This window comes from Pterocles gutturalis, unplaced genomic scaffold, assembly GCF_000699245.1.
Source record: "Pterocles gutturalis isolate BGI_N339 unplaced genomic scaffold, ASM69924v1 scaffold24176, whole genome shotgun sequence".
Taxonomy (NCBI): domain Eukaryota; kingdom Metazoa; phylum Chordata; class Aves; order Pterocliformes; family Pteroclidae; genus Pterocles; species Pterocles gutturalis.
The window spans coordinates 4,149-17,067 of NW_010106136.1; the positions used below are offsets into that span (position 1 = coordinate 4,149).

At 41.3% G+C, this 12,919-nt stretch overlaps 1 protein-coding gene across 1 annotated transcript; it reads left to right on the forward strand.

Moving 5' to 3' along the window:
- Positions 1–2,866: 2,866 nt before the first annotated feature.
- GPR15 (G protein-coupled receptor 15) lies at positions 2,867–3,973 on the forward strand. Its single transcript, XM_010087690.1, has one exon. It carries the CDS (start codon positions 2,867–2,869, stop codon positions 3,971–3,973), a length of 1,107 nt encoding a protein of 368 aa, XP_010085992.1.
- The last annotated feature ends 8,946 nt before the right edge of the window (positions 3,974–12,919 follow it).

Below are 12,919 nucleotides of genomic sequence, written 5' to 3' on the forward strand. Positions count from 1 at the left end.
CTGTTGCTTCAGCAGAAAATTTTGTTTAGGAAAAGGGTTTACACATGTCTGGTGAGGTCTGGGAGGAGGAAAGTGCTGGGGGAATCTAGGAGGAGGGTCAGGAGGTGGTAGCGGTGTCATCTCTTGGATTTTAGCACATCATGTGCTGAGCTTTCTGGAATATCTATGCAGAGGTGTTATGACAGGAATTTCCGTGTGCAGAGTATTTTTGAGAGCTTGGCTCTACCTCATGGAAATGAGCTCTGGGAAGAGTCAGACCCTACATGAAGCCCTAAGTGAAACAATACCACATAAAAAAACCACAAGGCTTACAGTTTGCTGACAAATACGCCTGCTGCTGCTTCACTCAGATAATTACAGATCACTTAATTATTCATTACAATGCTTCATACTATCTTTGCAAATCTTCTGTCCAGATAAGGAAATGTCAAGGTCACATCCGCAATACAGCAACACACAGTGACATCCAGAAGTCTATTTAGAGCATTCAAGAAATACAGAGCATATTCAAGAGAACAGAGTTGATCCCTATCAGTTGATCCTATTAGGTTTACTATCTAATTTTTTTGTTTTAGTAAGTAAGCCTATTAAACTGCAGGAAGACAACAAAGGGAGGAACTGCAACCACAAGAACACATGGACATATGCTTATCTTTACGGTTCCATTAAGCTTTTTTAAAAGTTACTCACTCTTTTATCTGCTCTGGGATGGGGAGAGGGAGGTTGGGAATTTTGAGAAGTATATAGTGGTATGAGATGGAGGGAGAGAAGTTTGTGCCTGACTTCTGAAGCTTGAAACTGCATGTAAGCTGTTAGGATCTAAGTGCACCGTAAAATAACATGTAGATCCATCCTTGTAAGAGAGGCAGAACTATCACACTGCAGACTGTAGGGTTCAGCTGATCTTCTACTCTAGTACTGATGGAAAGAGAATGCCTCTATTTCTCAGTCCTTCTTGGAAGAAAAAACCTGAAACACATTCCTTGAAGCAGAAATAAGCAAAGATGACACCAAATTCACCTCTGCACTGAATCCATCAAAAATCACTTCTGTAAAGTGTAAGATACTTGGGCATTTTTACACAACTCTCAGCTGAAAGTGGGTGCATCTTTTATTATCTTCAGAAGGTGAGAAGATGATTTTTAGCCTATGCTTCCTTACAGGTTCATGTGTCTGTGGCATACAGATTGGTAATCTAAAGCAGGGTGTTTTTATACACCTTGATCTTTTTTCAGAATTTGTAATGGCTGAATTATACTCACTAAGAAAATTAAATCCTTACACATTCCATGAAAAATAGTAAGCTAGAGTCCACTAGTGGCCCACCCATAGGACAACAATTGTATGTAACTAGCTCCTTATTAGATATCAGTGTATCTATACAAGAGAGAGTGCCCACCTTAATATCCCTTGATCTATCAGCCCATCATTTCGTAGCAGCTGTCTGCTCTTCCAGCCACCTGGAAGTCTACCAGGAACCTGCTGCACGGGAGCACATATCCTGAGCACTGACAGAGTGAATCTGAGGGCATCCAGACTGCACTGAATGGGACAAATTTGCTGTTCATGCGATTTCGGATTGCTCTTTGCCTGTGGAGACATACATGGATGCAATCTATCTGGTCGGTGCTCACACACACACTGTTAAGCAATTTGCTCAAAGCTTTGAGAATCCTGAAGACACGGCTGGTCTGTGAATATGCAGGTGGGAGGGAGAGGAGGGAGAGGATGAAATTATCTGCAGAAGAGAAGAAGGATGTGAAGACCAGTAGTAGAATTTTCAAATTAGTATGTGCTGCACAAAGTAGTTTAATAAGTTCAGTAGTTAAAAAAAGTGAGAATTTTCGTTTGATTTATGTAATGCCCTCTGTAAGGTAAGCCACAGCTGGAGCAATATTGATATTGCAAATGAAAGATGAAGGAAATCAGAGCTCTTTAAGAGAAGCAAGCACTATACACAGCAACTGATCAGGAGCCATGTGGGCTGCGCAGGCAGAAGGAGAAGGAACAAACCACGGCTCTGGAGACTCGGACTGTGGCCAATAAGGAAGCCTGTGCCAGGGTGGGAACATCAAGTTTCAAAGTGCAGAAGAATATATGATACACTGGAAAACTGTCCTGTAAGTTTCAAATACATTCATAAAGCTGGATGTGGGGAGCCCAGGGCTAAGGGAACTGGAGGGGCTGCAGGGCAGGAGTGGAGTACTGGCAACGCAGTGGAGAGGCTCGGACTGATCTAAAACCACAAACTATGGGCAGAATGGAGATGGTAGTTTTAAATGTTTTTCCCTAAGTATATTCATGTGAGAGAATTACTCTCAACAGAAAACAACAATTATAAACTGACAAAGAAAGTAAAACCCTCCAAGCCTCAGAAAAGTTTAACTTGCCCCAAAAAGCAATTTATACAAAATGTTTCGAGTAAAGAATGTGGCATCTGAATTCAGTATTCTCTGACTTCTTAGCTTGTGCAATCTTGAACCTCTGAAAATTAGCAATATCCTGTCCTAAAAAATAAAAAGTTCAGAATCTTGAAAACTACCTTCCCTCCCCCCAAATAAAATCAAAACCCAAACTTGGTTCACATGTACAGGCAAATGCAAAATGAAGATAAAATCAGTAGAACTAAACCTGATTTTAAAAAAAGAAGCAAGTGTTTATTCTGAAGACAGGGTTTTGACTAATCAGAGACACTCGTCGCTTGTCTGTTGCCTATGTGATTGGCTACAAGTATGTAGATTACCCCCCAAAACCACTTTTCTCCTCCTCCCTCCTGCCACTCCTCCCCCCTCACTCACTAACATGTTTTTAAAGACGACCTTGAGGGGAAGGGTCGGGGCTGCTCAGAGCCTTCCTCAGAGGAGGGATGAGGACAGCTTGGCCAGAAATGGAACTCACCCAGCTTTCCCCTGTGACTACAGTCACTTTCAACTACGACTACTACTATGATGACAACTGCCAGTATCAGAATCTGCAACATTTGTCTACTTTCCTCCCTATCCTGTACACTGCTGTGTTCCTGGTGGGCATTGTCGGCAACTCCATCCTGATAGTAGCCTTGGTCTTCAAGCGACGTGTCCAGAGGCTGATCGACATCTTCATCATCAACCTTGCTGCATCAGACTTCATCTTCCTCATCACGCTGCCATTCTGGGTGGACAAGGAGGCATCAGACGGGAGCTGGAGGGTAGGATCTTTCCTCTGTAAAGCTAGTTCCTATATCATCTCAGTCAACATGTACTGCAGCATCCTCCTCCTCACTTGCATGAGTGCTGACCGGTACCTTGCTATCATGCATCCTTCTATTGCTAGGCGGGTCAGAACAAGATCCTATTCCAGTGGACTCTGCATCTGTATCTGGTTATTATCCTGCTGCTTAGGGATGCCAACCCTTTTGTCCAGAGAACTGAAGAAGCAATATGGAAAGACTTACTGCACAGACAAAGCTGTGACAGAAGGCAAACAGGTCATGTCACTGATGCTTTTAATCCTGGCCTTCTTCTTCCCGCTGTTGAGTATCCTAACCTTTTACTGCTCCATCACCAGGAGACTCTGTGTGCATTATCAGAGAGCTGGGAAACACGACAAGAAACTGAGAAAATCCATCAAGATTGTCTTCATTGTAGTGGCAGCTTTTGTTATCTCCTGGGTTCCCTTCAATCTTTTCAAGCTTATGGCCATCCTTTTGGGACTCCTGAAGCAGCCTGACTGTTTTCCTGACGTGATTGCACAGCTGGGCATGAAGGTGAGCAGCCCTTTCGCTTTTGCCAATAGCTGTGCCAACCCTTTCATTTACTATTGCTTTGACAACTACATCCGCAGAGCCATGCTGCGGTGCCTGTGCCCATGGGTGAAAATCAGCAGCAGTGGCAGCAGCTCTGATACTCTGGACACTCGCCTGAGCCACTCCTTATCCAATTTTGTTGCGGGGGAGTATGCAGCTAGGAAGAGGAAGCGCTCTGTATCCTTGTGAATGGGAGCTGGGATTGTGGAGGAACAAATTCCTCTCTCCAAAGATGGCAGGAAAAGAATAAAGCAAGAGAAACTGAAAAAAAGAAATGAGCAACAGAGGTGCAAGTGTAATGCAGCTGGCACTTAGGTGGAAGGAACGCTGCTTCCCTTTAAATGCAGATAGATGGAATAGGAAACCTTAACCACAGAATTACGGTCCACAATGATCGCTGTGTCACTGTATGGTGTAAATCTGAAACATCGTACCGAGAAATATCTACAAATGCTTACACTGGAACCCCAGTACAAGCGCTACAAACTACAGAAAAGAATCATGTGATTCAGTCAAAGCCGCTTCAAGGCAAGCTTTGAACTTAAATACATATAGGTTTTTATTCCGCACAGAGCAAGAAAAACAACACAACAGAAGTGTTTCTTCTCTTTGGTTTCTAGTTTACCCACAAACATGTTGAAACGCCTTCAAACCTACCTGATCAATTCTGGTTTCTTGAGAGGTTTTCTGAATTATGAAATCCGACGCTTCAAGGCAGAGAAACCCAAAGACAATCAAAAGAAATCCTGCATTTAACCATTTTCCTAAAGGAAAAAATCCCACAAAATCCACTCATGCGTTTTAAGACTTTTGGAGGGATCTGACACAATTTCGGATGCTTAGGTTGTTGTATAATGGTATGACATTGTGTGCCATTCAAAGGCCAGGTCTGCTTTGTTTAGCTACAACCCCTTCATGTCAAGATGTAATTCAGTAGGGCTACTTTCTCTGGCTGTAGCCACAGTCAAATGCAAATGTGCCTGAAAAGCAGTTAGCCAGAGTTTCACAAACATTTGAGTGATTCTCCCCAGGGAGAATGCTGAGAAACCCTGTGTGCAGGGATGATCACAGAAAAGGAATTCAAAAAGACCAATGTTTTAGTTCATTTACAGAATTGAACTCTGTAAATAAATCAGCTCTACAAAGTTGGCTTATCCCTATCCAGCAAGCTTTGGGAAATGAAGAGGTCTTGCATTTAATATGCTGTGGGGAAGATATCACTTGCCCAACTGGTGTCAAGTCCAACAGCAAATGCAGTGGGGAAACAGAAAAAGATCTGTATTTTTAATAGCTGAAGTACCTCCTAGATTTACAAGCTGAACAAATGTGGAGCAAGTTAAGCAGCTCGTCAGAAAACTGGTACTGGATTTTTATTAAGTTGACTACATCTATTTTATTAAATCTTTCAGATCATTCTAAATGCCAGTGATTGATAGAAATGTTTGCTTAAAAGAAAGAAACCAGGGTACAATGTTTTGAAGTGCACAGTTAAAATAAGAATTAAACCTCCAACAGCACTGGGATACCTTGTCTGTGTTGCAATATCTCATATTCTGTCGTCTCTCTTGTCAAATGTTTAGCTTAATATAATACTGCTTGTCATAAATATAATAAATCCGTATCATAAAGCATCCAGGATGTGTAATGTGACTAAGTCAAAAAACTGTTAGAAACTTTCCTTTTATATTTCCTGATTTCTAAAGATTTTTATCTCTCTTCTCTTTTGCACTTAGCCTTTAAATCTTTTGAACTAGCTTTCACAAAACCCACAGAGGTGTTTAATAGAGGCAGAAGTCGTCTTATCACTAAGTGATAAAACAAAATACATGGAAACAAATCTTGAATTGCCATAAGTAAAATATTTTAATGGTACTTACAGCCCTGTAAGATAAAGCAATGCAACTCTGTCAAAGAAAGAGTCAGCAAATACACATCTTTGGGTCTACTTTTTAAAATAAAATAAGCTGGTAGCAACTTGCATGCAATTTGCTATACAGCACAGGGCAGCGGTGTTTCAAGTTAAGTTTTAAGAGTTTGGTTCTGTGTTCCCTTCCCCCAACTTTGCCAGGGAAGTAATAAGCTAGCACACAAATCCATCCTGTAACTGACCACAGGGACTGGGAGACAAGTCTCTCATAAACAAAAAGATTTGTAGGAATAGTCCCTGGATCACTTTGATCACTAGAGAAGAGACAGACCTTTACATTTCACTGATGCAAAGATTCTTTTCCAGGCAATCAGAGGAAGGAGATTACTCACAGAATGACAATGAGGCATTTTAAAATTACTTTTATTCTAATTAGGGAGTGGTCTAGCTAAAAAGAGCTACTGTTCCCTACTTACGAAGAGGACACAGTGACTATTCCAGTGAATGGTTACACTCATGCAGACCTGCTAAAAGGCTTCAAAAGGAAGACAGCTATCTCAGCTAATATAATTAATGAGAAACAGAGAGAAATGGGCAAAGCCTGAAGACCTGACTACTGTCTAAACAGCAGGGGAAAAAAATGTGTAAACTGAATGATAGAGGAGGTATCCCTCTGATGGAAGTGCAGCGGAAGTACATTCACTATAGCTTTTTGCACCTGTGTATTTTCTAAATATCTGTAAATGGGGATGACTATTTTGGGTGTTACCAATAAATCCTAGTATTTGCATTTTTAATTGACCCTTGCGGTCATGCTGTTTACTGTAGGCAGAGAAACGAAAACACACCTCGCCCAAGGGCAGTGCATACCTAGAAACCAGGGCATGGATGTCTTTCCCAACCCCCAGCCAGGTCCCTACTGTACCCTCAGGCTAACAAAGCAAGCCCTCATTTGAGCAGGTGGAGAGCTGGCTCTACAGGGTCAGTAGAGGCAAAAGTGTCTTTCAGCAATTGCTGGTGACACTGTGCTCTCTGGCACACAGTAAGATACTGGGATAGGTGCCTGAGCTACAAGAGAAACATCACAGAGACACAAACTAGCTTTTTGCTCTCCCCTCCCTTCACTGCATGCATTTTTTTTTCTTTCCCACCACCTCTTCTAAAATATTTTGTTTTTCTTCCTCCACGTGACAGACTTTTCTCCCCACACCTAACAGCCAAACTCCTTTTTCAGGCTTACAAATGCACCAAGAGAATCAACTGTATTTTCAGACCTCCCAGTATTTGAAAATCAGAACCGTGTCAGTTCAAATTTTAATCTTATTTGCAGTGACCCTCAAAAACTGCTGTCTCAATACTCTCTTCTCAATCTCTTATCCTCCCTCTACCTTTACTAGTACATGAGACTTATTTTTTTAATTACAAAAAGAAGCCTGAGACTTGCATTTCAACTAACCTCTGATTTTTATTGCAGAAAAAAAAATTCACATCTTGTTTTAAAGAGGGTGTTCTTAGTAAGTCAGAAAGTCAGACTCATTCATTATTTCCTCAATCCCCACCCAAAACAGAACAGTATTTTTCGAATATAATCAATCTACAAGACTTTAAACAATTTTAAGTATTTTTAAAAATACTTCAAAAAACCATATGAAATTGGAGCAATGACCAAAGAAATCTACCAAGTTCGGCTTCCATTGCCTAAAGTTTTAGTACTGGCATCTGGAATAAAATACATAAACTTGCTAAATATTGCCAGGCTTGAAGAGAATCACATATAAATGACACAGCAAATGCTTCACATGAGAAAAAAAAAATACACAAGAGGCAACTAATTCAACAAAGCAAAACTCTCTGAATTCTTTCAGGCTTTCATCCAAAAGACTGTACCCTCTGAAGGTGCTTATTTTACTCCTGTAAACTGCAGATCTATTTGACATTTGCACAAATGTGTAAGCATCTTCAATAATTTATTTCAAAGAAAAGGCAACCGATGCTTGAACAAACTTACTTCTGGAATTTTGACTATTCCATTTTAATATTCATTATTTGTTTGTTAGCACTAATACATCTCAAGATGATACCAAAATTATTCTAAGTATTTAACCTGGTAGACTTGAGTAATGTAACAGGATAACTATTTTATCCATGTTTAAAGAACTTAAAGTGGTTTGCTATGTGAAATGGAAATGATACAACTCTGACATGACACCTGTCAAAGATTTTGGTAAGTAATTTGGACCCTTTTTTTCCCATTTTTATTATTTTAAAATAAATCAAATATGATTGCAGCTAAGAAATACAGTTTGTTTTTTTGTAATCTAACTTCTTCCATTGTCACGAAAAGGTAGCAAAGCATTACTAGAAAATCTGGCAGCAGATTTGGACGGGAACATTCATCTGCCCATCCCACAAAGCTTTTCATGATTTCAGAGATGCTTTTTTACTGCCTTGGAATGAAATGAAGACCTTTTGAGGTTTTTCATGAAAACAGCTACACCATCAGCATCACTCCCAACGATCTAGATGTTGATGCACTTTCCTGAGATGTGCACAATCAAAGTTGAAGCGCTTCTACTTCTTGATATAAATCAGGAGCTGGTTAGATGCATCTCTTGGTTTCCATTTTGGCTTCCATGAATCAGCATTTTTCAGAAATAAAGTATTTCATCTCAGCACAAAGAAAAATTGTACCAAGATCTGATTCTTACTTAAATGGGCAAAGAATTTTCGCAACCTCAGCATCAGATGTGCTAACACTGACAACTGTACTGCCACTAAATGGTACTTCATGTTGCAGAGGACTGAGGGGAAAGTCACACAGGGAGTAGCTTCAGATCCAAAATGAGCAGGGCCAACTTACTGCCCTCAAACAAGTAAGACAAATGGTGTAGTCACTGCACTGGACTGACCCTCCATAAGTACTGCAGTAAAGTTTGGCTCTTGGAAGCTAACAGGAAAACTTTCACTCACTAAGATGGATCAAGATTTCACCTGCAGCTTCTTGTCCTGGCTCTGTCAGACTGGTGGGATGAAAAGCCCCTCACAGTGTCCCTGTGCCTCAGGTTTCAAATGGGCTGAATTACAATAAGAACAGTTCTTGACTTTGCAAAGATGTCATTTGTCGACTGCTGCACAGGAACAGTAAAGTTGTTGACAAAAGAAGGGTTTTTTTCAGGTGCTTGTAAAGCACGCAGTATAAAGAGATGTCAGGTCATGGATGGGGCCACACCCCTGCACTTTTAGTAGTTACACACTACTGGAATACTAACTTGTTATCCCTGTATGATCACCTATATTCATAAGGTCAATAGGAACTTGTGAGTGGATTTGCAAGCTGTGAGCACAAATCATTACGTGCCCCAACGTTTCTAGCTGAAAAACCATTACAGTTCTTCTCTTGTTTAAAAGGCTTCACCCCGTTAAGGAGCACATTTCATGGCACGGGAAGAACAGGAAGAACAGTGACCACAAATCGCCTAAAAACCATCCTGCAATGGGAAATCCATCCACTCGGGCTATTTACCAAATATGTCAGCATTCTGCATGTCATCAGAGAAAGGGAGATCAGTTCATGAACAGGAACAAAGAGCTACCTAATTCATAACCAGTGGAAACATGCACTGACGAGGCATTAAATGGACCCAGAAGTAATTACGATGCTACCAAATGTCACACACAGAGGTGGCTGGGTAGCCCTAGAGAACATGAAAAAGCCCATATTACCTCATACAACATTTTAATACTATACCACAAAGCCTGCAATTAGTGCACTCTAGGTTTCAACAACCCAAGCACCTGCACAGTTTGCAGATGGGGGTGTTCATTATACTGCTGGAGTTTTGCTGTAAGTGACAGGAGGTTTTGGAGTACTCCATTCTCAGGAAAAGGCAGAGGGAGTTTGGCCCAAACATCTAGGCAGCTAAGACTGGAGTTCATAACAAAATAAAAGAATACAAAATATGAGAGATGAGAAAGCAAGTGGATTGGAAACCAACAGCCTTCAAGAAGGGCAGCCTTCCACATGTGACTTGGTAAAAAAGCCCTGACAAAGGCCAGGCTGCTTGGGTTGATACTTATTTTTAAATATTAATTGAATTGTAGGTTTTATTTTCCCAGTTCACCTCTCCTATGTTTTTCTAACAGATTGCAGCAGCTTTGGAAATAGAAGCCACATGTTATGGTTTGAGAGCACGCAACATTATCAGAATCAATAATCTAAATAATGCATTGTGACCAGAATACATATTTTCAAACTTCAAAACAGTTTCTTTCTTAGTAAGAGAGCATATTCTTAGTCAGAAGCTCCCACTAAGTCTAGTTAGCGAACATACTTCCTCTACTGTTTACTTTTCATGTTTTCTAGAGTACACGCGATTTTACAAGAGGCATCTCAGCAACAGATTTCAGAAGAGACCAATGTTTCTCTTGAAATTGGGACTGCATTTTTCTGCTGTGAGGACCAGAGTAGGGCACAGGGGAGGTAAGGTAAGAGTCCGTGTTCAAAGAAAATGCGTCCCACAAAGTGATCACTAAATTCAGAGGCTTTTGTTTGTAAATGCCTAGCTTCAGATCCCTTGCAAAGCACTGATTTCTAGAAAGGGCTGAGTACTCACTTCTGAAACAGCAGGTCCTTCAAACATAAATGAATTAGATAATATCAGGAAATAATTGGATGCATCCAAGAGTCACTAGTCAACTCTGGAAGAAAAAACACCTCTGTCTTTTACTGTGCAACAGACATCCCAGAATCTGATGCCCTCTTTCTTTCTAAACTGATAAAACTAGTTAATATGAATATAAAAGAACAACTGTGCTCCAAAGATGCCCTTTCTTTTACCCTCACTTTGAGGCAAAGAAAACCAGACTGCGAAACTGTGTGGCATTCTGCTCAGTTAGAGAATGAAACTTGGGTCAGTGGTTTTTAAATCAATCCAAATTTTCAGTCTAGCTTTAAAACTGGTACACAAAACAACCAGAAAGTCAGACTTAGAAAGCAAAGAACAGTTTTTCCACCGAGGAACACCATGTATAAAGAAGCACACAGCAAATATTTGCCCTATATAGTACAATGCACCTGACTTGACCACTCACTTGACTTCCCACCACGCACTGCCTAAACACCTGCATGACCACACCACCCATTTCCCTTGTCACCCACTCCTCACCCCCCCCCTCCTCTGGGAACCACAGAAACATCTACCCACGCCTCACACACAGCAAAACATTAAAACCATAACAAAAAGATTTTTATAAAGAAAAAAAAAAGAAAGAGAGGTGCATATTTGGTTTTGCACAGCTTTGAATATGTGGGAGTTACCCACCATGGGCACAATCACACCACCTAAGGAAATGTTGCAGGTAAGAGTAGAAGCTTGATAGCTTTCATATATATGTATATAAATTTCCGTCTCCTCATAACCAACCAGGACACTATGGGTGGAGGGGTGCTAAGAAGCAAAGAGAGGGCAGACAAATGCACTGAACAGTGCAATGGCATGTCCAAGATCACACAGCAGCTCAGCTGTAGACAAGGTGACAGATATTCTGATTTCTAGTCAAAGAACTTTGTACTTCAGATCACTTAGGAACACTCAAGTAATTGAAAAACCCTTGTGGGTATCTTGCCAGGAGAAAGAAAAAGGCTCAGGGAAATATCAAAAGAATAAATGTGAGGAGAGACCTAGAGAGCACCCTTTCTTTTTTTTTTTTTTTTTTTTTTTTTTTTCTTTTGTCAAAAGTAGAACAAAGAGTATATGGTGGATATGAAATGTGCTAAAACAAGGTACCCATGAGAAACTAAGCTAGCACACAAGAAGAGAGAACATTTCAGAGCAGAGCCACTGCAAAAGAAAAAGGACTAGATCTAGCCAGAAAAAAGGAGAGAATAAACCTTGAACAACCCTTATAATCCAATAGCTTCTACGGCTAACATTTTGGCAGCATGAATTGATGGTCCTGTGGCACACTCACATTTGCATAGCCACTTCAGAGGCTGCAATCATCCTGAGGTTATTAAAAATGTCTTAAATCCCTGCTGATTCATGAAAGATATAACCCTCCTACTATTCTAATTTTTAAGAACTTGTTCAACTAGACTAGTGACGCTTATACATCCTTACCTCCACTGTCGCCCAAATAAACACTAATTAAAGTCAGTGCGGAAACTGCTGTTTTCGATGAAATAAACTATAGTTTTACACGATTAACTTCAAGAGAGCTAGGGTTTGGCTGAATGAGAAGACCAAAAGCCTAACCCACAGACTACCTACCCAGTAGTGAACCCAGCTGGATTAGTGTGTCTTTTTTAAGAGTTCATGCTAATGATTCATCTCCAAAAGATCTGAAAACCCCTGAAACTCCTATATGACCTCACTCATCCATATGGAGAGGAGCCATCTGAATAGATGGCAACTGCAGCACTGGAAGCTGTGAATCTGCTCACCCAAAGGTCGCAATCACAGGCAAGGGCAGCAAAGATGCAGTGATGGGAATATCAATATGGAATGAACAGGCCTCAGGGGACTGGGACTGTACGTTTGGGTCGCAAGCTAACACTGAAGTGCATGCTGGCATTTCTTCATCTATGCCAAACCTGTGAGCTAGTCAAATGAAAGCAGCTCTGGTACCCTAACCCACGTGGCTACCATAGCTCTGGCTGCACAGCAGGCCAGCACGTTACACAGCTAAACACAACTGATTTGTGTGTTTGAAGGCTGAGTCCCCTCTCCATTCTCTAACAGGCAAAGCTAGCCCCCTTCTCCCGTGCCCAGCAGCTGGACAGAAAGCATCACTGGGGAATGTTCCCAAAAAAAATAAGGCAAACCCAAGCCTGCCACCCTCAAGCTTCCATCTCAGGATGGGACAAAGTTTCTGCCTTGGAAAGGGACTCAGCTGGGAGGGTGCTGGAGGGAGCAAGCCCCAGGGAGGCAAGCTTCCCACTCCACTGGCCATAAGGCCATCCTTCCCTGGCAGCATCTCCATCCCTGCACACCCAGCCCTCCTGCTGCAGTTGGCCACCATCCTGGCTCTCCAGGCCTCTGGCACAGGCAAAACAGGCAGCAAGGCTACAGCTAATGTGCTGCTCTACCCCTGGATGCCCCTCTAGGCCACATGCCCAGACAATGCCCACTTCTGCCCTACCTGAAAGTCAGAGGTGGAGAGTGAGGATAAGTGGCTAAAAAAAAAAAAATAAAAAAATCTGTATTTGCCTTAGGAGTAGATAGGAAAGCATCTGCCCTAAATCAAGTCTTGTGAAAAGGTCCAGAGGA